Source organism: Sus scrofa, chromosome 13 (assembly GCF_000003025.6).
Source record: "Sus scrofa isolate TJ Tabasco breed Duroc chromosome 13, Sscrofa11.1, whole genome shotgun sequence".
NCBI classification, from domain to species: Eukaryota; Metazoa; Chordata; class Mammalia; order Artiodactyla; family Suidae; genus Sus; species Sus scrofa.
This window is the reverse complement of record NC_010455.5, coordinates 135280184-135304213: the sequence shown is the minus strand read 5'-3', so window position 1 is coordinate 135304213 and position 24030 is coordinate 135280184. Positions and strand designations below refer to the sequence as shown.

At 46.7% G+C, this 24030-nt stretch overlaps 1 protein-coding gene across 1 annotated transcript in view; it reads right to left on the bottom strand.

Moving 5' to 3' along the window:
• Positions 1-24030, bottom strand: part of HEG1 (heart development protein with EGF like domains 1) — a 90108-nt gene that overhangs the window by 54460 nt on the left and 11618 nt on the right. Inside the window, exons 2-3 of the mRNA XM_021070219.1 lie at positions 7214-7504; positions 5242-5541 (exon numbers count right to left, since the gene is read on the bottom strand). Coding sequence (XP_020925878.1) covers positions 5242-5541; positions 7214-7504 — 591 coding nt within the window. The remainder of the gene's footprint in view (positions 1-5241; positions 5542-7213; positions 7505-24030) is intronic.

Here is a 24030-nt window from a genome sequence, read left to right as displayed (position 1 = left end):
CAAAAAGCTTCAGTATTCGACATAAATAAATAAATAAAAGGAGAGCATAGCACAGACCTGCCCAAACCCTCCCTCAACCACTTAGCTCCTCAGGCCTAATGTCATTAGAGTCATCATCCATATCTGCCAATTACAGCCCCGTCAGATTGCTGGGTGCTCTTTCAAAACGCTCCTCTTCCCCGTAAATTGCATTATTTCACTGATTCAAAACAGTGGTGATTTTCTTGGCCCCAGCCTGAAGCTTGTCTAGCAGAGCAATCATAAGTCACAACTGCTGAAAGTCCCAGAAGGAAATACAATCATAAGTCACAACCGCTGAAAGTCCCAGAGGGAAAATGGGTAGGTTTTCCCTGACGCTGAGGCTCTGTCGAACAGTGCTTCACCATCTCATTATCATCAGTATTAAAAGCTGCCATTCGCAGTGGTTAACGAATCCGACTGGGAACCAACCATGAGGTTGCAGGTTCGATCCCTGCCCTTGCTCAGTGGGTTAAGGATCTGGCGTTGCCGTGAGCTGTGGTGTACGTCGCAGATGCGGCTCAGATCCCCGCGTTGCTGTGGCTCTGGTGTCGGCTGGCAGCTACAGCTCCAATTAGACCCCTAGCCTGGGAACCTCCCCTATGCCACAGGGGTGGCCCAAGAAATGGCAAAAAGACAAAAAAAAAAAAAAAAGAGCTGCCATTGACTGACCCGTTACCAGGTGCCACTACTGCATTAACACCTGAATACGCTGTGCTAAGGGCGTACTTTATAGACGTAATCTCGGTCCATCATCACAGTAAGGGTACGAACTGTGTGCCTACTTCTGTGGAGCTGGTCTCTGAATAAAAGGAGAAAATGCTTGGTCAAACTAATCTACAATCACTGCTTATATTACTCAGTGAACGCCTGCTAAATACATCTGGGGGAAATGTACCTCTAATCAGCAGACCAACCCTAGTGATTATTTAATAATTGCCCTTCTTTGCTCATTGCTACCCTTGAAGGAGCCGTTCAAAAATGGGAAGACCATCCAGTGGGAGCAGAAACAAGTCAAATTTCCTCATCTTTCTCTCTCTCTTTCTTTTTTTTTTATAGTCCACACCTGCGACGCTTCGGATCCCAGGCTAGGGGTTGAATCAGAGCTGCAGCTGCCGGCCATAGCCACAGCCACAGCCACAGCAACAGGGGATCCGAGCTGCATCTGCGACCTACACCACAGCCCATGGCAACGCTGGATCCTTAACCCACTGAATGGGGCCAGGGATCAAACCCACATCCTCATGGATACTAGTCAGGTTTGTAGCCTGCTGAGCCACAATGGGGACTCCCAAATTCCCTAATCGTTATAATAAGAGGTGAAAAGAATGCTTACTCCTCTGGTCAAAGTATATGGGTCTCCCTCCCCATCAGAACACAACACAATGAACCTCAGCAAGCATCGCAGAGCTCATCCTTGGCTGGGATGCTATCCAGAGCCTGCCCCAAATCTGGCTGAAGCAGCTGATATTTGGGAAAGATATGCTAAATCTACGACCTTCTGATTTATTTATACTCTCTTCTTTTACAAAGTGAAGTCACCACAAAGCAATTTACCTGGGCTCAGCTACCCACAGAAATACTTTTATGAGTGGAGAGCCATTATTATACCCTGAGCTCCCATTGAGAATCTATATAAAATATCACCTTTTAAAGGACATCAGCACAATTTCCACAAAACAGCAACTGGAGGCATTTTCCGTTAGGATCCTCAACATTCCTTACGTAAATACTCCTCTCGAGTGGACCGTCCCCCAAACACTGAAGCCTATGGATTAAACTGTATGCTCACTTTATCTGACCATAATATCATGCTCCACCCAGTTTCCCTTTGTGCCCTGGTTTCCAGGAAGCTCAGCACTAAATTTAGTGCTCAATTGTAGCTACTCTCACATAATTCAACATATGCATATCTCTTTTCACTTTTCAAAGAGAACTTTTTTCCCCTATTAGTTGCTTTGCTTACTTTTCCCCCTAATTATCACATAGTACGTGGTCATTGGAGAAAATATACACCGTACAGAAGGGAAAAAGCAGCAAAAGATCTGAAGCAGCAAGCAAAGTCATTTCAGACAGCTTCCGCTCTCTCTTTTTAAATCTGCTGTAGCTCTCCGAGCCTATACGTGCTCTAACACAGACATGCAGTTTATTTGGGGAAGCAGATAACCCCTGGCCACCCAGGCCTCAAAGAGGGTATGATGCGTGCATGTGTCAGTGTAACAGAGCGGAGAGTGAAAGGAGGCACAGAATACAAAGGCCTGTGTATTTGGAACGACAGATGCTGGAACTAGAAAGGACCTTCAGGACCAGCGGGTCTGATGTATTTGCATATTTGAGATCTGATTTGTATATCTAATTTATTATTATATGAGATATATATATTATATTACATTAGTATATATAAGATTCAAATATCTGATTTGTTGGAATCCTTATTTGAATGTTTCAATAAGGACGCCCATCCTCCCTGGGCCAGGCTCCTGGCTGGCTGTCCCCGTGCTCATCTAATGAGGAGCATCACTCATCTGACTGGTCCAAGTGCCAGGACTTTTGCTGGGTCACATTTACAAGTGGGTGGAGTGGCCAAGTGTCACAAAGCACACGCCCCGCCACACTCGCTCTTGGCTTTGGTTCCCTATGGAGAGGCCAGCTGGCTCCCTCAGCACTCCTGCCTGAATGCCTAGCGCTCCTGGATCCCAGCCTTAAAAATAAAGCAGAGCCTCGTTTCCCATGTGGCTTCAGGTCCTTGGGCACGTCCCCTGTGCATCCCTGCAGGGAACGGTCGAGGGCTAGAAGGGTAGATCCAGATATTCTTGGCTGCCTGGATATCCTCTCATTTAACAGCACCCAAGCCCCATTCAGTATCTAAGAAGGAGGGGGGACCTCCCTAGCACAGACCCCCCTGTTCACCAAGAAGGAAGAGAAAGGCTTGGTGGAAGACTCAAGGAAGAGGAACGATATGGTAGAACTCTTCAAAAATCAAAAGTATAAGGTTCTAAAAGGATGAATGCTCAAGGAATTCGAGGGCCAGTTTTTTAACATGAAATATATATATATAGGTGACTACAGAGTCAAGGCCAGCAGTTGGAAACAGAAGCTGATTTTCAAATCTATCACAGTATATACATCACAGTAGTGGGTTGAATTTAAAGTATAAATATTAAATGACCCTGACCAGAATCAAGTGCCGCTTCCTCGAAAATGCTTCATTTCCACCATTTAGTAAAGTGGGTTGTAAACCACTGAACCACAGACCTTTGAAGCTGGAAAGGATCGTAGCTTTTATCCCATCTAACCAATGTTTAAGAATCATCTTAAAAAGCAATCTCCTAAAAATACGAATCATAAATTATATACATACTCAGTCGGCAGGAAACTGTATACAGAATCTCTGGAAGGGAAATGGGCTGCTTTAAAGAGGCCTTACAGAAAGGACTCTGGGTTCTGTTTTTCCTTTGATGACATAAACCTGGGCCCCTTGGCTTGCAAAGCACTTCTACAAGACTCTGACCTATGAAAATTTTAAAAGGGCAATTTCTTTTCTATCTTTTTTCTTTTTTTTGGTCTTTTTCCTTTTCTAGGGCCACTTCCTGCGGCACATAGAGGTTCCCAGGCTAGGGGTTGAATCGGAGCTGTAGTTGCCAGCCTACGCCACAGCCACAGCAACTCAGATTCTGAGCTGCATCTGTGACCTACACCACAGCTCACAGCAACGCCGGATCCTTAACCCACTGAGCAAGGCCAGGGATCGAACCCACAACCTCACGGTTCCTAGTCGGATTTGTTAACCACTGAGCCAGACGGAAACTCTGAAAGGGTGATTTCTGAAGCCATTTAACCTCTATTTCTCAAGAATACTTCCAGCCCTCTCTACGTCCTGCTCCCTATGGCGTGGAGATGAAAACACACATCACGCACAGACTCAGAATAAAGCCTTGGGGATGAGGAACCGTGGGCAGTTTCCAACAATGGCCATGGCTGGATGAGCCCTATGGTCTTTGGGCACAGGCTCCTCCCCTTACTTATCAACAGCACCTTGTTCTGGACAGGGGAACCTAAGAGGAGTAACAGACACAGCCTGTGTCCTCAGGCGGGTTACCATCCATCTGGGTGGAAGGCATTAGACAGGCTGGTAGGACAAGGTCTGCAGCACAGAGGATCACAGGATTGACAAAAGCCTTGGTGGAGGTGGAACACCTGGTTGGTGACGTGACCGATGATGACCAGGGGTTGGAACGCCGAGAGGCCGCTGCCCCGCTGCTATAACCTTTCGAACTCCTGCATGTACGGTTTTTTGGAAATGATGTCCAGAAAAATGTCTGTCTATGGTATCTTTGCCAGTGAAAGAAACACTTTTGCAATGATGAAGAAATACGCATATAACCCTCAACAAATGACACAAGGTTCACCATTTCATTCACCCCAGAACGTGGCCTCTTGTGCAAGAATACACATCAGCTGCCCTTAGTCTTTGTTGAGTACGTATGTGTGTCGGGGGAAAGACGGGCTGAGCAGGAGCTGGTGGACCGAAGGACCTAGAGCAGCTACCAGACCAACTGTTATTTTCCTCCTTATATAGATAAAGAACTATATTTTAAAGATGAATTTCAGGGAGTTCCCGTCATGGCGCAGTGGTTAACAAATCCAACTAGGAACCATGAGGTTGCGGGTTCGATCCCTGGCCTTGCTCAGTGGGTTAAGGATCCGGCGTTGCCGTGAGCTGTGGTGTAGGTCGCAGACGCGGCTCGGATCCCTCGTTGCTGTGGCTGTGGCATAAGCTGGTGGCTACAGCTCCGATTAGACCCCTAGCCTGGGAATCTCCATGTGCCATGGAAGTGGCCCTAGAAAAGGCAAAAAGACAAAAAAATAAAAAATATTCCAAAGATGTAGAAAACAAACTTACGTAATCCAAAGGAGAAAGGTCAGACACGGCTCAGATCCCACATTGCTGTGGCTGTGGTGTAGGCCAGTGGCTACAGCTCCGATTAGACCCCTAGCCTGGGAACCTCCCTAGCAAAGACAAAAAGACCAAAAAATAAAAAATAAATAAATAAAGATTAACTTCAACATTGAACTAAATTGTACTTTACCCCCAATACTTTGCATTTGTGCTTAATGTCTTTTCCCCTTAGCGTCTGTGATGAGATTGTAACTGGCTGGCTGGGGCTGTTTATTTCCATCCTAAGTGACTTTGGAGCGGGAAGCAAGACACGGAATACTCACGTGCAGAATGGTCTGAGGACGGGGAGGAAGCTGGTGTCCCAGAGAAAGGCATCCAGGAGAGCCACGGGCCTGAGGAATTTTGCTGCCTGGCGGGTGTGGTCTCTTCTCCCATCTCCAAACCAGGAGGAGACGACTGGCTCAAAACCGAAGTGGCCGCCACTTGGGTGTGCACAGTCACGTCTCCTGGGAGCCTCTGCCCCCCTGCTGGAGAACCCTGTGATGTCCCGCTGTCCGTGTGAGCAGGGTAAGTTCTTCCTTCTGACCTTGAACTGCTGGATGGCAGGTGATGCCTTCTCCAGGCTGAAAGCAGACAGCAACACTTACAGCTCCGCCAGCAGACTTCCACAGGTCCCCACAACCTCCAAGGGGGCTCACCTGTGACCTCTATCACATAGACACACATAAGAAGAAATGAGGAGCAACTGCTCATTCTATGAAAACGCATCTCCTCAGTGCGTGACCACAAACCAGGACAGAGACTGTTTTCAGGTCTCCCAAAGACTCTGCATACTGTGGTGACATGATCAGGAAAGGGGCAGAAGGAGGCTAAGCAGCAGAATACATGGACTCAGAGGTCGGCTTCTGATCCTCATGACTCCTCCCTCACATTCCACGAAGCTAGTCCCAGAATTTACTTGAATTTAACATCATTTCCATTCTCTGGATGACCAACAGACCCAGGCCGCATCACGTGCACCTTCTAAGCTCTGTCTCCATCGTTCATGGGTGGAACTTTCAATACTGTCCTAGTGCTCTTTACAGAATCGAGTTCCCCAGCTTCCCATCACCAGGGTGTGAAACCATTTGGTCGGTCCTCTTTGGTGGCGTCATCCTCTACTTTTAGGCCGATACCAAACTGTATCCATATTCTTCTGTGAAGAATCTTTACCAGTCCCTTTCTCTCCATCCTTGAGGCCACTAGGCCATGTGTTAGCCCCCGGTATCTGGATTTCTGTGTCTGCCTGGGTGGTCTCCCTGACTCCAGCTTCCTTCCCGCCATCTCCCACCCCAGACATCTTAGACCCACCTGCCACATCACTGGCTTGTTCACAAACCTTCAAGGGACCCTTCTCACCACACCAAATCGAAAGTGCCTGGTTTTCAAAGTCCTCCACGAAAGTGCCTAACCCCACCCACATGGCTGTCCTGCCTGCAGCTCCTCTCTGTGTGTGACATTTGTCCTCCGTGAGGGAGGCTGCTGGCCTTGCCACCCACACGGAGGCCACCCCTCTCTCCCTTCCTCTGTATCTTCGCTCACTTGGTCTGGGCATCGCAGCCCTCAGCCATCCCTCCCACCTCGCTCAGATACACAGATTTCGGCTCAATTCCCAGTTCTGAAATCTGTTAACTGTTTGACTTGCCCGTGTTGGATTAATTAATTTCTCTAGCTTCAGTTTCCAAATTCCTATAACGAGCGTAATGTGGACCTCGCTGCAATGCTGTGAGAGTTGAGACAAGACATGCTGGTACAGAGTGTGGACCTCGTCAGTGCTGGCTTTCTTTGTCTTTCCTTCCTCAATCAAATCTTGCTCATCCAGCCCCAGGCCCTTCTTGAAATCCTTTGCTAAAAACAACAAACTGCCAAGCTGTGCGGACCGGAGCAAGAGCAGCCATCTGAGCCACATCCACACAAACACGCTGCCACGCAGCCCACCAGAGCCGGTACCTCGGAGACGGCGACCTGTGGAAGGTGTGCTGATGCCTGTGGATTGAGTCCGGCCATGGAATGTAGATTCCACAGGACTCATCAGACCACTCAGTAAATCTGCACCCTCACCTGGTCTATGCTTAGAACTCAATTAGCTATAGCAAGCCACAGGTGAAGCCCAGGGCATACATCTGGTCCACCCCAGCCCAGGACACTTGGCTGGGCACCGCGGCTCTGGATGGGGGAAGGCGGAGATGGGCAGACATCGTGTCATCCAGGACTGGAGGCACATGCATGAAATGAGCACCATCAGCGCAAACTCACCTGAGGTGATGCTCTGGGAGGTCAGAGCTGCTGCTCTGTCAGGTCCGACGGGGGAAACAGTGAAATGTGATCTTCTTAGAGAGTCATTTCTTCCTTCAGCAGCTGCTGTTTCAGTTTGCAGGGTGGAGTTCTGTGGAGCCTCTGAAGAAGTGTGGTTCTTTCCTGGGGTCTGAACCATCATCACGCCCTCTTTGGAGACCACGGTGGAAAAGTCCACTTGACTCGGGCCGAAGGTCATGTTTTCTTTGTGGGGTTCAGTGTTGCTTTCTGGCCAGTGGTTCCTCATAGCAGCTAAAACAATACAAGAATGAATCAGTGACAACTGGCTGGCTTCTGAAAAACAGCAGTAACCTTCAGAAAAGGTACACGAGCAGATATACCAGTGGAGAAGGAGATGCAAGGAGAATAATTTCACCTTTCTTTTTTTCCCAACAGTCATTATTCTTGCAATCCAGGGGACGAGATTATGAAGCAAACTACACAGGATTCCATTTTATAAGTGGAGTAAGTGATGAAAATTGATAGAATGAGATCAATTTGAAGTTATTGCTGATTACACCGCTCCTTGAAAAAGCCATTTTTACTTTCCTGTTTGGGGATGATGTTTTTAACTTCTGCTAAGGCTCAGGGGCTACGCAGAAAAAGCTCTGTGGGAATGAATGAAGTCAATTCTATCTATACAGGTCAGGCAAAAAGAGGCTAGAGGCAGAACCTACAGTTCAACTCAAAATAACACACACACACACACACACACACACACACAATCCCCAAAAAGCAAGTTATCTTCCAGATCAGCCCTGTCCAAGGGGTGTATAAAGTAGGCAGCAAATGCAATCCACCCAGGTAACTTTAAATTTTGTAGTTGCCACATTTCTAAAAGTAAAAAGAGGAGTTCCCTTGTGGCCTAGTAGTTAAAGATCCAGTGTTGTCACTGCTATGGTGCTGTGGCTTGGGTCACTGCTGAGGTGCAGGTTCTATCCCTGGCCCAGGAACTTCTGTATGCAGCAGGTACAGCCAAAAAAAGAGTAAAAAGAAACAAGTGAAATTATTTTAATAAACATTGTATGGACTCCAGCATATTCAAGTACCACTTCAATATGTAATTGATATAAAAATTATTGAGATATGTTACATTTTTATTTAAAAGAATTTCCTTTTTTTTTCTTTTCTTTTGAATTTTTCTTTACAATTCAGAGAGTATTTTGCTGGCCACACTTGACGAGCATCATCACCATACATGGCTCGTGGCGGCCACAGTGGACAGTGCAATTCTAGAGCAATGGTTCTCAACACTGTCCCCACTCTGGTCCACACCTATCCGAAGCAGTGACTCACTTACTGGAGTTGGGGCGGGGGGGCGGTGATTCTACATTCTTTCATAAGAGATTCTGACAAACTTTTCTAAGGGAATCATTTCCTCTCCAAGCCCTTTGAGAATTCTGTTTTCACGCTTCCTATTCTGTTTCGTCTCAGTGATAATTAACAGACACTTCCTCAAGGGGAAAGGAGTTGCCCAGGCATCTGGGCTCCTATGGGGCCCAGCCCCAGATAGGCGATGGCTGTGGAGAGGTGTTTCCAGGGAGCGACCGACCGAGTCACAAGTTCAACTCAGGACTCTGGGGTTATGGACAACAGTGAGTGACCCATACAGCATGTAACCTTTTTCTTTCTGTCTGAGCTGCACAGAGGGCAAAGGATTTAAGAATGCTCTCCCTACCCTCTTGGTCCACTTGGTGCAAGGAGAGAATTTATTCTCAAAAGAAGCCAGAGGAAGCATTCCCTATAGAGAGGCAGAAGGGACTTGAAACCCATGCTCCAAAGCTGGTAAGCCAGGAGCAAAGGGAGGGAAATGCATTTAGCTCTATCATAGCCTTAAGATGAGTGTGAGTGGCCATCGGTGAGCATGGCTGGGCCTCTGGAAGTGGCAATGTCCCCTTCTTCAGGGAACAAGGTTGGCCACTCCAAACCCCATTCAGCTCAAGGAATTCCATGGCAGTCTTCAAAATGGGGGTGAGGTGGGGGAAGCAACACGAAGAGAGGACACGGCTAGCACTGAACCATGCTCTCTCCCTGGAGGATTGACTAAAAATGGAAAAAAGAAAAATGCACATCACAAACAAAACTTAAAAGCAGACCACAGTCCCGTAGTATCCTGAATAATCCTGCCACTAACCACAACTAAATATGCTGAATGAAATGTTTTTAAAAATATGTCTAAATGCACTGCTGAGTTGGCAAGCACTCTTGTGAGGTCGAAATGGACTGAGAGCTGAAATTCAGAGACGTGAGATAACTCTGAAACTGGCAGCTGCCCTGGGGCATCTGCTCAATATCTGTGACCTTGAACTTCCGTTCTGATGGCCACAAGAATGCAGGAGATAGGACACAAAACTCTTAGGGAAGGAGTCTGAGAGGAGCCTCCTGAATGAAGTTGGGACGAGGGCTGTACCTGGGGTGTAAGACAAATAGAAACAACCCTGCCCTGCAGGAGAGGACAGCAAGGAAACCTGGCCCTTCAATCTTGGTTTTTGCTGAAAGGGAGAGCACTTCCATCCAAGAATTTGTAACCATAAAGCTAGCCCTCATGTGGGCATGCAGCACATATTCACAATATCTGTGTGGTCTAAACCTCAAGCCCAGGCTGTATTTACGAGTGGTCCTGAACTTTGTGAATATACTAAAAACCACTGAATTATACACAGGCATACCTTGTTTTACTCTGCCTCATTTTACTGTGCCTCACAGATACTGCATTTTCTTTTTTACCAATTCAAGGTTTGTGGCAACCCTGCATCAAGCAAGTCGACTCGCATCATTTTCCCAATAGCATTAGTTAATTTTATTTTTTTCAGTAAAAAAAAATTTTTAATGATTTTTATTTTTTTCCATTATAGCTGGTATACAGTGTTCTGTCAATTTTCTACTGTACAGCCAGGTGACCCAGGCACACATACATGTATATATTCTTTTTTCTCACATTATTGTGCTCCATCATAAGTGACTAGATACAGTTTCCAGCACTATACAGCAGGCCAATAGCATTATTTTAAACTAAGGTATGCACATTTTTTTTAGATATAATGCTACTGCACACTTAAAAGACTATAGTATAGTGTAAACATAACTTTTATATGCACTGAGAAGCCAAAAAAACTCATCACAGTGGTCTGGAATCAAACCCATAGTATCTTCAAGGTACTATGCTATGAATTTTATGGTATTTAAATTACATCTCAAACTATAAACACACACACACACACACACACACACATCCTGTTGAGGATGAAGAGGAAAAAGTGGTTCTAATATAAACTGTCTCTGAGTACTTGGAAGAAGCAAATGTGAGTGCTCTCTAGATGAACATAACTTCAATCCAATTTATCAATAACTGATAAAATCCTAATTAATAAGAGATCATAGTAAAAAAACTACATAAACAAGAAAAAAGACATCTGTGGGCAAAAGTCAGCAAACTAGACAAGCAATGACTTCAACTACTGGAATTTTCAAAGAATTAAGTATATAAAACTCCATACAAAGAAATAAGAAGAAATTGAAAATGAGAGAAAAATAGACCATAAATAATGGCAAACAAACAAACAAACTTGAGAGAAATCTAAATGGAAACTCTAGAAATGAAAAAATAATAACAATTAGGACACGCAACAGAGGATTATATATGGCTGTAAAGAGAAATTAAGAATTATAAGAGAAGGATGAGATGATATGAAAAGATAGAAAATATGAAAAAGAGGTGAGACAAGGAGGTAAAGTGAGAAAGTCCAACATATAGCTAGTTGGAGTTCTAGAAGGAGATGTGAGAAAAAGGAGAAATGGCAATATTCAAAAAGTTAATGGCTAAGAATTTTCCAGAAATGATAAAAAATATGACCCTTTAGATTAAGGAAGCCCAACAGCTTCTTAGAAAGCAAAATAAAAAAGAAATATAGGAGTTCCCGTCATGGCGCAGTGGTTAACGAATCTGACTAGGAACCATGAGGTTGTGGGTTCGATCCCTGCCCTTGCTCAGTGGGTTAACGATCCGGCGTTGCCGTGAGCTGTGGTGTAGGTTGCAGACGCGGCTCAGATCCCGCGCTGCTGTGGCTCTGGCATAGGCCGGTGGCTACAGCTCCGATTCGACCCCAGCCTGGGAACCTCCATATGCCGCGGGAGCAAAAAGACAAAAAAAAAAATATATATATATATATATAAACCCGTATCATAGTAAAAGTGCAGGAAAATCATAAACACCAGGTCTTAAAAACAACCAGAGGAAAAAAATGACTAATCATCTATAGAAGATGGCAATCAGAATAACAGCTGATTTCTCAACAGCAACAAGGGGAGCCGAAAGAGAGTGGATGAATATTTTCAATGTGCCGAGAGAGAAAAAAGTAGGCTTGTACACTTGGCAAAACTATCTTTGAAAAATATCTTGCGACTATCTTTGAAAACAGAAACATTTTCAGTTAGATTTGAGTTAATCAACTACCTCCACTAGACCAAAGTATGAAAAATTTATTTCAAGCAGAAGAAAAGAAAACTTAGATGAAAGCTGTAAGATGCAAGAAGAAATAATAAGTAAAGAAAATGGTAAATATGTGCATAAATCTAGAGAATCACTGAATTTACAAAATAGTAATTTCTCATCTGTGGGATTAATGAAACAAGACAATAAATCGTAGATAGTAATAGCCCCTAAGTCAGGAGGGATGATCAGAATCATGCTGTGTAGGAGAAAGGCAACTTTAGGTTGTGTCAAAAATGCATTTTAAAGTTCCTCCAGGAGTTCCTGTCATGGCGCAGAGGTTAACGAATCCAACTAGGAACTATGAGGTTGCAGGTTCGATCCCTGGCCTTGCTCAGTGGGTTAAGGATCTGGTCCGTTGCCCAGAGCTGTGGTGTAGGTTGCAGACGCAGCTCGGATCCCGTGTTGCTGTGGCTCTGGCGTAGGCCGGTAGCTACAGCTCCGATTGGACCCCTAGCCTGGGAACCTCCATAAGCCGCGGGAAGTGGCCCTAGAAAAGGCAAAAAGACAAAAAATAAATAAATAAATAAATAAAATAAAAAAATAAAGTTCCTCAAGCTGACCCTAAAGAATAAAACTGGTAGAACTTGGAATGACATAAAATTTCCATCAAGAGAAATCAATGAATACTACCTAAAACCAAAACAACAACAGCCAAAATCAATAAACAGTAACGTAAGCACATTATTTAGAAATATGGACATAATTACTAAAGAAATCAGTTGAAGGGGCTGAAAGTGGGAGGCAGAAAATGATGATGGTAAGGGTGGTCGGGTTTTTATAACAGCCTTATAAAACATATCCGCTCTTGAAACCATGTTTGGTAAAAATAAAAATTAAATTTTACAATAGTTGGATAACAAACCAGGATAAATACCTGTGGTACATAAGAAAGGTTTAGCATTCTTAATACATGAAGAACATGTTCAAATCCTATGATGCACATCTCACAGACACAGAACAATTCACAGAAGAAAATGTGTAGGCGGAGAATAAATACACAAAAGTGTGGTTGGGAAGAAATGAAATACAAATCCAAATATATTTTTATATATTTATTTATTTGTGCCTATCAAATTGGCAAAAAAGGGAGTTCCCATCGTGGCGCAGTGGTTAACGAATCCGACTAGGAACCATGAGGTTGTGGGTTCAGTCCCTGCCCTTGCTCAGTGGGTTCACGATCCGGCGTTGCCGTGAGCTGTGGTGTAGGTTGCAGACGCAGCTCGGATCCTGCGTTGCTGTGGCTCTGGTGTAGGCTGGTGGCTACAGCTCTGATTCAACCCCTATCCTGGGAACCTCCATATGCCGCAGGAGCGGCCCAAGAAATAGCAAAAATACAAAAAAAAAAAAAAGTGGCAAAAAAGAATTAAAGATAATATCTAATATCACTGCAGGGACTGACAACCGACACTTTCATACAATGTTGGTAAGAATACAACTGGCACATTCTTTCTGAGAGAAGTATCACAGCCCATTGCAAAAAGCCTTAAAATAGACATACGTTTTGACCCAGGAATTCCATTTCTGGAAATTAATTCCAAGGAAATCAAGGAAGTACGCAACGTTTCAGGCATTAGGAAGTTTATCACTGCATGTTTATAATAATGAAAATTGGAAACAACCTAAATTTTTGCAATGGGGAGTCGGTTAACTTAATTATGAGACAACAGTGTTTTGAAGGACTGACTAAAACACATTATTGATACAGTTTTATATATGCAATACGCTTATTTTGTATTGTTAAGTGAAAACAAATTACCTAACAGTATTTACCCCATGATCCCATGATTTGAAAAATGTAACAAATATTAAAAATATAAATTAAAAAAAAATGCCTCTCCTAAGAAAAAGAACAAAAAAGGTTCATATCTTGGTAAAAGGACTCCAGGTCTAGAAGCCACCGTGCAAGGAGATTTCTTATATCCCCAGACCTGCCCCTTAAGGTAGGTGAAGCCTGTAGACTTGAAATATAAAGTTGGCTCATGCAAGCTGCTAACAACCCAGCATGTGGGTTTGGGCTCCAGTGCTGTTTCTGAAACATAAGCTGAAGGATGGAGGAGTTGACTTGTGTCTGGGCCACTCGGATGCCTAACCACCCTCAGCCCCAGCCCCAGGCACGGCCACAGCTAGCGTCCTGATCGGGAGTCGTGCCAGTGGCCATCTCTCCAAAGCAGCGAGAGGTAAGACACACCCCTGGTCGGTGCTGCCACTGCTGGGCCCTACTGACCTTGGAGACCTCCTGGCTGGCGGTGCCACCTCCACCCTCTTCACCTTAGTCCTGGGAGTCCTGGATTGGTGAGAAACTGTTGCCTTTCATGTTCCTCTTTATTTCAGGATCTTTCCTTTTCTTTCCCCAGGAACATAGGAGGCAATATTAAAAAGTTGCTTGCAGGAGTTCCAGTCAATAACAAACCCGACTGGTGTGCTTGATGCAGGTTTGATTCCTGGCCTCATTCAGTGGGTTAAAGATCCAGCATTGCCGTGAGCTGTGGTGTAGGTTGCAGACGCAGCTCGGAGCCTGCGTTGCTGAGTCAGTGGTGTAGGCCGGCAGCTGTAGCTCCGATTCAACCCCTAGCCTGGGAACTTCTGTGTGCTGTCGGTGCGGCCCTAAAAAGACACCAACAATGACAACAAAAAGGTTGTTTGTCAAAGTTACCCATACCTTGTGACTCTGTGTTCTCTTTTGAAAGGTCCTCTGATCTAGAGGAAAAGGAGCCTGCTTCCAGCTTCATATCTGGATCTAGAAATTCAGTTCTTAATAAGAGAGGCTGTAACACACAGACTGTGGTTACATTCAGGCTGTCTGGGTTAGACTTCTGGCTCTACCACTTAATATGCCCAGTAACGTGAGGCAAAAAACACATCTCTGTGCCTTGGCTTCTTCATGTGCAGAGTGGGGATAACAGTACCTAGCACACTAGGCTGTTATGAAGCACACGCGTGACAGCGTTGACCAGTATTTAGCACACAGTTGCTACTATGTACATCAGAGCTATTCAATAGATTGAGATCTATCAACTTTTAACAAAAGATATGGAAATAACCTTGGCAGCCACTGCTAACCAAGCATGCACAGCTCAGTCCCCCGATTCTTCTCCAGGCAGCAGATCAGAGTGGGTAGCAGAGGTAAAAGCCCCCAGGCCCTGACGGCAGCTAGGACTGCACCCTGATGAAAGGTCTGAGGCTGGCTGAGTGGCTGCTGGAGCAGCAAGTGACGCTCTCTTGGAAGGTGCAGGGAGAAGTGGGGGCACAGGGTGAGACCCCAGGCCGCTTCTGGCATGACAAGCCCCTGATGTCACTGGCTGGGGACTCCAAAGGAACAGTATCCCACTGCCCCCTGCTTAACTCTGGATGTGCCTCTAACTCCTCTTATTGCCTATGAACGATTCCTCAGAAAAGGGGTTAAGAAACCATGCAGGTCAGGCAGGCGCACCCCAGCCCACCCTCTCTGCCATTCAAGATCTCGCTTGATTGTGAACATCTCGTGTTTTACACCACTCCAGGCTGTATATCGTGCAGAACAATGGGGCAAAATGCTAAAATATTTACTGCAGCCAAGGACGAATCCTTGCAGAAGCCTGAGTTGTTAAGGGCTTCTAAGATTGACTTTTGTTTGTGGTGTGGCTCCCTATTCAGTGCATGTATTAACCCTAAGTAGGGGAGCAGTTCAGTTTAGGGGAGTAAGAACTTGACAGGGACCTACCACATGCAGGGAAGGTATCAGGGAACCAGCTCTTCCTCTTAGTGGTGAAGGACATGGGTCTTGGAGAAACGGAAAGGAGAAAGTATACCTCAGGCTGCAGAGCCTGGGCCAGCGGGGTGTGAGCAGAGGCTGTGTCCCACAGGGCTGCTTCTGGGGCAGCAAGGGTGCTCCGAGGCTCCGGGGAGGCTGGCCCTCCTCATCTCACCCATCCTGCTCCCCAGAGGTCAGAGGCAGTTGCTGAAACCCCACTTACGTCCCGTGGCAACTGAGCCGCATCAATGAGCCTCCCCCTGGAGTCTGAGATGGCCCAATTTCCCAGGTGTCTTTTGAGCTGGAAATACCATCCTTCCCGCTGTGCTCAGCCCCGTGTCAGGCCATCACTTTCCCTTGTACCATGAATGGAGATTAAATTAACAAGAGCGTTTTATTGCTTTGCTTGTTTTTTGTTTTTTTCCAATTGACAACTTCCACTTCAGTAATGTTTAATGTTCCAAAGCATCTGTTTGTGAACCAACATCGTCAGGGATGCTAGCACAGCCCAGGAGGAGGATTTCCTAATTAACAGCTGCTACGGAGTCGACTCCTCACCACCCACCCCATGATTGGGGCTTTTTCAACTTGCATTGTTCCAGAGCAGTGGAGTGCTGTGTGCGGGGAGGATGCCGTGTCATCCAAAGAGGCAGTTTCTTCCTGTGGCCCGGCCCATGTCAAGTGCTGCCGGCTACACCCTCCACTCTTGATTCTGGGCACAGAGTTGAAGCACAAGCCCTTATCTTCATTTCCCTCCCCTGAGATTCAGATCTCACCACCCAGGGCTAAGTGTTTTCACCTGTTATCTCATTAATGCATGTGACCACCAGTCAAGTGGGTATCATGGTACATGGGGGTGACTGGGGGACAGAAATATGAAGTGCTTGTTCAAGGTCATGGGCTCAACAGCAGAGACCCAATCTGAACCAGGTCTCCTTCCATGACACCTCAGCTTCAAGGTACCAACGAATGAGTGGGGACAAAGAAAGTCTCACCGGCCTTCCAACTTTAGATTTAAGTCCAAGGGCACTGCCCGGTTTCTGAGAGGATGAGATGGTGCCTGTCACATGGACTTGGAATTGGATAGACTTGGCCTATAGCAGCTGCATGTTATTAGTTGCAACCCTGGCAGAAGGACTTTGTGGGTTTTTGATTGTTTTTGTTGTCTTTTTAGGGCCACACCCACGGCTGTCCCAGGCTAGGTCCCATCGGAGCTACAGCTGCCAGCCTACACCACAGCCACAGCAACACAGGATCCTCAACCCACTGATCGAGGCCAGGGATCGAACTTGCAACCTCATGTTTCCTAGTCGGATTCACGTCTGCTGTGCCACGACGGGAACTCTTTTTTTTCCAGAAGGACTTTGAAATCAGCTCCTGACTCAGAAGAACTCATAGGTCATGAAAAGAATGATAACAAAGAGTAGAGGCTGGATGGAGCATGAGTTTGTAGGATGAGAAAGTCTGTTTTCAGAATACAAACTTTGGGGTAATGCTACAAACCAAGTGGAAATGGTGGGCAGATAAACATGTGGGACTACCGACCAGGAGGAAAGACAAAGAGGTGGCAGGTCCAGGGAAAGTCAGGGAAAATGTGAATTTGGAGGGAGCAGAAGAGCAGATGAAAGAGACGCAGATGACAAGGGAAGGACAGGATGAAATTCAAAAGTGGGGGCGAGGAAAGGTGGCGTGTTCGGAGGTTCAGCAGAGAGAGGCCATGGACACCAGGCCTGCAACAAGGCTGGCGTCGAGTCAACCCAAGTCCCCAGCACTTTCCAAGTGTCACTTGGAAGCGGAGATGATGGTCATGTGGCTGAGGCTGAGGTCACGAGGGAGAGGTTCTGGAGCAGTAGGACACTGACCCCTGCCTGTGCATCACCCATTCCTGCCTCACCCCCACCCGCAAGCTTTCCTGGGAACCCCAACTTGGAAACACTCTCAGAGAGCGGTGGAGCTGGTGCCTTGAATCTGCACGCTGTATGTGCCAGCATGGGTCCTTACACCCATGATAGTGGGGTTCTTTGTAATTTTAAAAAATGTTCCTAAAATTCAGTTGCTCACTCACACAGGGAGGAGGAAAGAGCTCTTAAAAAAAAAAAAAATTTTTTTTTTTTGCTACACCTGCAACATGTGGAAGTTCCCAGGCCAGGGATCAAACTGCACCACAGCAGTGACCTGAGCTGCTACAGCAACAACACAGGATCCTTACTTACTGCACCACAGCGGGAGCTCCGAAAAGAGGCTTGTTAAAAAATGTGTGCCCCTTCTTTTTAAATTCCTGTGGTGTGATGGATGGCCAGACACCACAAGAGGAGGAGGACACTGCTTACAGGAACTTTAAGGGAGGATGAAATTATGCTCCTATCTCAGAGATAAAATTAAGAAATCAGAGTTCCCGTTGTGGCTCAGTGGTTAGCTAACCTGACTGAGCAGTTCGATCCTGCCTTGCTCAGGAGTTAAAGATCCTGTGTTGCTGTGGCTGTGCACAGGCTTGAAGCTACAGCTCTGATTGACCCTAGCCTGGGATCCTCCATATGCTGCAGGTGAGGCCCTAAAAGACGAAAAAGACCAAAAAAAAAAAAAAAAAGAAGAAAGAAAGAAACAGAAAAAGAAATCCCACACATTACAATCTGCACTTTTCATGGCATAATTCAGGGACTAAATTATCCTATTAAAGCCTGACATTCGAGTGGCAGACAAGACAGGTATTCTGTCCCATTTTACAGCAGAGAAGACTACGGTTCAATACTGAGGTCACCTGCCTAGAATAATCAGAAAATAAGTGGCAGAGCAGAAACTAGAGCCCAACTCTTCACTCCAATTCTTTCGTAATTAGCACACCCACATGAACACCAGTAAGACCGAGAGGAGAAACGCTCAGCCAGCTAGCTTTCATGCTCTGCTCATTCATTCTGAGCAGGGTTAGGAGATGAGCTGGCTCGTCTTGGTGCCCTCCCTCTCCAAAGGTGACCTCATCCTTAGGGACCACAGCAACCAACCTACTCTGACCTTCACATCAAAGGACTGGGCCCAAGAGGAGCCGTAACAGTTCCAAACCCACAATCCAGCCAGTGAGTGGCATCTATGAATTTAAAAAAAAAATGTTACATTCACAATCATTAGGATAGCCACTATTAAAAAATAGAAAATAACAAGTGTTAGGAAGGATGTGGAGAAACTGAAACCTTGCTTGGTTCTTTGCTGGTGCAAATACAAAATGGCGTAGTTAGTGTGGAAATGGTTTGGCGGTTCCTCAAAAACTTAGACACAGCATTACCATATGATCCAGCAATTCCATTGCTAGGCATACGCCCCAAAGAACTGAAAGCAGGATGAGACACTTGTACACCCATGTTCACAGCAGGATTACTCACCACAGCCAAAAGGTGGAAGCAACCCAAGTGCCCATCAACGGCTAGATGGATCAACACCATGTGGTGTATGCATACAATGAATATTATTCAGCCTTAAAAGGAAAGGAATTCTGACACATGGTACAACATGGTGAACCTGAAAACATTATGGTAAGTGAAATGAGCCAAACACAAGGACAAATATTCCATGAACTCTTACTTATTTGAGGTGCCTAGAATAGGTAACACCAGCGAGACAAGAGGAGAAGAGAGGTTAGCAGGGGTTGGGAGGGGAGGGAATGGGGATTTACTATCTCATGCGTTTCTATTGGGAAAATGAAAAAGTCTGGAAACAGACAGTGGTGATGGTTGTACAACATGGTGAATGTACCCAATGCCAATGATTTGTAGCCCTAAAAGGTTTAAAATGGCATATCTCAGGCTACACATATGCTACCACAATAAGAATGTCTGTATTTACTGAGCACAGCCACGCACAAGACACCATGGGAATCTGCCTCGAGGAGCTCACTGCCTTCTAAGAGAGACGAGCCTGGTAAACAAATCCCTACGATGCTCCTGGGATGTGGGAGGTGGCGGGGCAGAGGGGCGCCCTGGGAGTTTGGAAGGCGCAGAGCTAAAACCAAAGTCCCATCCTCCCTTCCCAGGCTGCCACCCCCCTCCTCCAGGTCCTTCCACAGCTGGGCCCTCGTGGCCTCACGGCCTTGCACCCCAGGAATGAGGGGATTTCAGGCCGGATGGCTATAGGCGGATATTTGGGCAGGCAGGAACCTTGGGGGCGTGGGGGAGGGCGGCTGCAATCTCACCAGAAAGGCAGCCGCCTACTCAGCTGGGCCACTCCGGGCAGTGTTTTGAAACGCTCCTGCGGAATGTAATGATTCTGGTGGAGGACGTTTAGGAGCCAAATGAAGTTTGTGTGAACAAAAGACTCGGCTCTCGATCTGGACTGTCCAGGCCTTCGGGGAGTTTCGTTTCCTTTCCTTGTTCTTACCCTGAAAGGAGCGGCCCCAAGCAAAACCATACACGTTGAGATGTGTTTGGACCTAAGATCCGATGATGCGATTTTTAAAAAGATTCCCCTGGAATAGCCTCTCATAATGAAAAGTATAAAGTTTACAAGGCACATTAACCTTCCCTCCCTGTGAGATAGTCGGCCTTTGTCCAGCTGACCGTCCTCTGGGGACAAAGGCAGGCCTGCAGGGCTGAGCCGTGAACTGGAGTTGGCTGACCCGGAGCTTCTGGGTCTGGTCAACCTTCCAGAAAGGACTCGCCCTGAGGTGGCCTGGGGCGGGGCGCAGTGCTAAGGAGGGAGAGCTGCCTATCCAGGCAGGAATGAAAGATGAAGGACCTTGTGTGACCCCATGCTCCTGGCTTTAAATATAATTCTATAGGTTTAAGGCAGGGAAAAAAGACCTTAAGAAAAAGCACTAGGTCAATGGTCAGCCGATTCCCATTCGATTAAGTAAACAAAAAGGCCTTCCGCGGGGGGGGGGAGGGGGCTTATGCCTCCGTTTTCTTTGCCCCTCTCACCTTCTGAAAAGCCAACATCCATGGAGGGGCTGAAGAGGAGGCTCCTTAGCAAGAGGCAGACGCCTGGGGGTGGGGGTGGGGCTGCCCAGGGAGCCGGCCTCCCGCGTGGTCAGCCTGACATTCGCTCACACCCAGAGAGGAGCCCGTGGCAGGCTCCACCTAAGAGGCCTGCCAGGTTAGCGAAACAATAAAGAGCAAGGAAAACATCCTGGTTCCGAGGAGAAGGGGAGGCGTGGGGAGGGGCAGGAAGCGGGCGCTACCGGGGCGGCGGGCGGGCTCAGCCAGACGGGTCCGCCGCCGGTGCAAGATCTGTGGTCCATTGACCCGCTGACCTGTGTGAAGGGCCCAAGACCCTAAGGAATCAGAGAAGCATCATTTGTTTGAAGAGTTTACAGGGTTAGAAAACGCGGGACCGATGATGTCGAGGTCAGGACTGGAGAAGCGCAGGGGAGAGGTGGCTGCGGTCACTGCCTTGGGGGTGGGGAGGGGGCTCAGCCGGAGCCCACCGGAGCCTGCGCGCTGTGTAAGTACCATCTTATTCAGGAGATGAATTAAAGGTTACTAATAAGCTTTTAAATGAAGATGGGAAATCTGACACTTGATTCAAACAACCAATATTTAAAAAAATCAGTTGTATGCCATAGCGATTAAGAAAAAAAGAGAAAGCGGGAGAAGAAAGGAAGGAGGCTGAAAGAGAAATGAAAACAAAAGGGAGAAACTTACAGAAGGAGGGAGGAAAAAGGCAGGGAGAATTTTTTTTTAAAAAGGGACTCCTGCCAGAGTAGGGTAATTATTGGTTATTATAATAATATGGCAGCCAAATAGGGGAGCACTTGCTCCCTGCAGGCTCCTGCTGAGCACCGCCCAGACTGTCCCGTGAATCTCATCTTGCAACACTGGGAGGGAGCACCCTAATTATCCCTGTTTTGGTAAGGACACGAGGTGCAGTGAGAGAATAACATGACCAAGGTTACATGGCAAACAGTAGGACTGGACATCAACACAGGTCTGTCTGACCTCAAAGAATGTCCAATTTGAAATATGGAGGAGTTCCTACTGCGGCTCAACGGGTAAGGACCCAACGTAATCTCTGTGCGGATGTGGGTTCAATCCCTGGCCTCGCTCAGTGGATTAAGGATCCCCTGTTGCACAAGCGAGCCACAGGCTGCAGATGCTGCTCGATCTGGTTTGCAGTGGCTGTGACGCAGGCTGGCAGCTGCAGCTCCAACTGGATCCCTAGCCTGGGAATCTCTAGGTACGCCCCTAAAAAGAAAAATAAATAAATAAAAAAAAATAAAATATGGACATAAAGAATGAAGGACAGACAAAGACAACACCTCTGAAAGGAAAGCGGGAAAGGGCTGAGGTGTCCCTGTTCATGCCTACCAGGACGTCCTCAGGGGACTCCAGGATCCACACTGCAGCTTCATGACTCAAGTGGGTGACACACCTTGACAGCCTAGGTCACCTGCTTCCGAACGCATTACGTGTAATTAATTCCACCTAATCAACAAGGGATGGATTAGGAAGAGGAAGGAAGAAAGGCAGAAGAGAGGGTGGGAGGAAGGAGGGAGAAGTGAGAAAAGGCCGTGGCAAGGAAAGATGATGGGTGATGAGAGGATGACAGAGAGATAACGACCTTACCAGCAAAGGAGTCGGGTTGGGGAAGGGTGACACGTCTGCATTGATAACGACTCTCTTTGTATGAAATGAAGCAGGATAAGCACATGGACGAATGTGTGGCTGTTTGGCAGTGGCGGAAGGCACAGAACGGGGTTTCTGCAGAGAAGAAAAGGTTAGTGTGGAATCACTGCCTCAGAGAAAACAGGTGCAGCCCTGATGCCTTCCCTCCACGACTTCCTCCCTGCTGCCCTCCCGCCCAGAATGCCCTGCTCCAGTCTCCTTGGCTTTCTGGCAAAAATCGGACTCATTTCATACCCAGATCCAAGGCTACCACCTCCAGGCAGCCTTCCCAGGACAACTCTCCCCTCGTCACGAGTCTTCTACTTGTTATACGGTTATAACTGTGATCCATGTCTGGTCCCTTACGAGAGACAGTGGTGCACAGGAATGCTCAGTAAAGTTGCTGCACTGAGCTGGAGGCCAGGGGCAGAGCTGCAAGAACATTTGGCTTGATGGGGAGGAGGATGGGAAGAGCTCTTCCACGGGGCCCCCGAGAGGACAGAGAGATGGAGCCTTGACAAAGCCACGGAGATTTCTAGATGTTCTCCTCCACCTCTCCTCGTCCTCCTGCCTCTCCTTCTCCATGGAGCCCCATCTCACAATACTAAAACTGGCCAGGTGTTCCCGGGACCATGTTTACAAAGCTTGTCACATGGATGGATTCGTTTCGCCCCCACAACAGCACTGCGAGGTGGACGGGTGGTCTTCTCGTCCCATTTTACAGATACAGACACGGCTCAGGGATGGAGCGCCTTGCCCAAGGTCACAGTCAGTTCACTGTATTATGACTCAGATACTTGCTATGTCTACACTTAAACGGGCTTTCACAGTCATAATGTATTCATTCCTCCTCAAAGCCTTGCTAGGAAGCAGGATAGAGAATATTACCCTCATTTTAACATAAGAAAGTCGACCAGAGACGTCAGGCAGCTGCCCAAAGCCACAGAGCTAGAAGTTGGGTCAAGAGCAGAGGTTCTCTGGAGTCCCGTCGTGGCGCAGCAGAAATGAATCCGATAGGAACCGTGAGTTGCGGGTCCATCCCTGCCCATCTGGTTAAACCTGGCAGCGTGGGAGTCGCGCACTGCTGGGACCTGCGTTCTATGCTGACGCAGCCGGCAGTACTGATGACCCTAGCTGGAACCTTCAATGCCTCAGTGCGGCCCTAAAAACAAAAAAAAAATACATAATACATAATATAAATAAAAAAAAAAAGAGCAGAATTCTCTGACCCACAGACCTCGAGCACCACTGCCCTGTCTGCAACGCTGCCAGCCTGAGCGGGAGCACTATCAACAGACAAATTGAGCAACACAAAATTCACCAGTGAGTCATCTCTTCAAGAGTCCATAAGACCACACTTAGTCACAATGTTTGGTGAAAAGAAATGCTGGAGCAGTTTCCTAAAATTCTCTAGTTTTATAGATCCTGCAGGACATTCTCTTGAGTTCCCTGGATAACAACAATTTTTCTTCCCTAGATGAGAGATTGAGAGTATTTTGGAAGCAGACACAAATTTAAAGCCCCATCTGGTAACTGATGCCGGAGATGAAGGTGCATGAACCATTTTGGATCCAGGAGGAGGTTTTATTTTTTAATTTTTAAAAATTTTAGTATTATTTTTACAGGAGGTTTACCTGCAAAAACAAATCCAGCAGTGAGTTGCTTGTGGCCCACACACCAGCCTTGAATGGGGCTCCCAACTCTTTCAAACACTTGAGAGGCATGGGTCAACCATCTCCAAAGGTTCTGACCTCACTGGTCACGGAGGTCCACCTATGACAGGTTTTCAACGTCTTATTATTTTGGAGTCACACCTCACATACTGGTTTTGTTGACTCCTAATTGCTTCGTGGGTGTTGACCTGGTCTCCTCGGATGATTACAGGCAAGGCAGCCGATTGACTCAAATCTTAAACTTGCTCAGAACCCATACACTGTGAGGGGACAGAACTGCATGCTGCCGCTTTTAA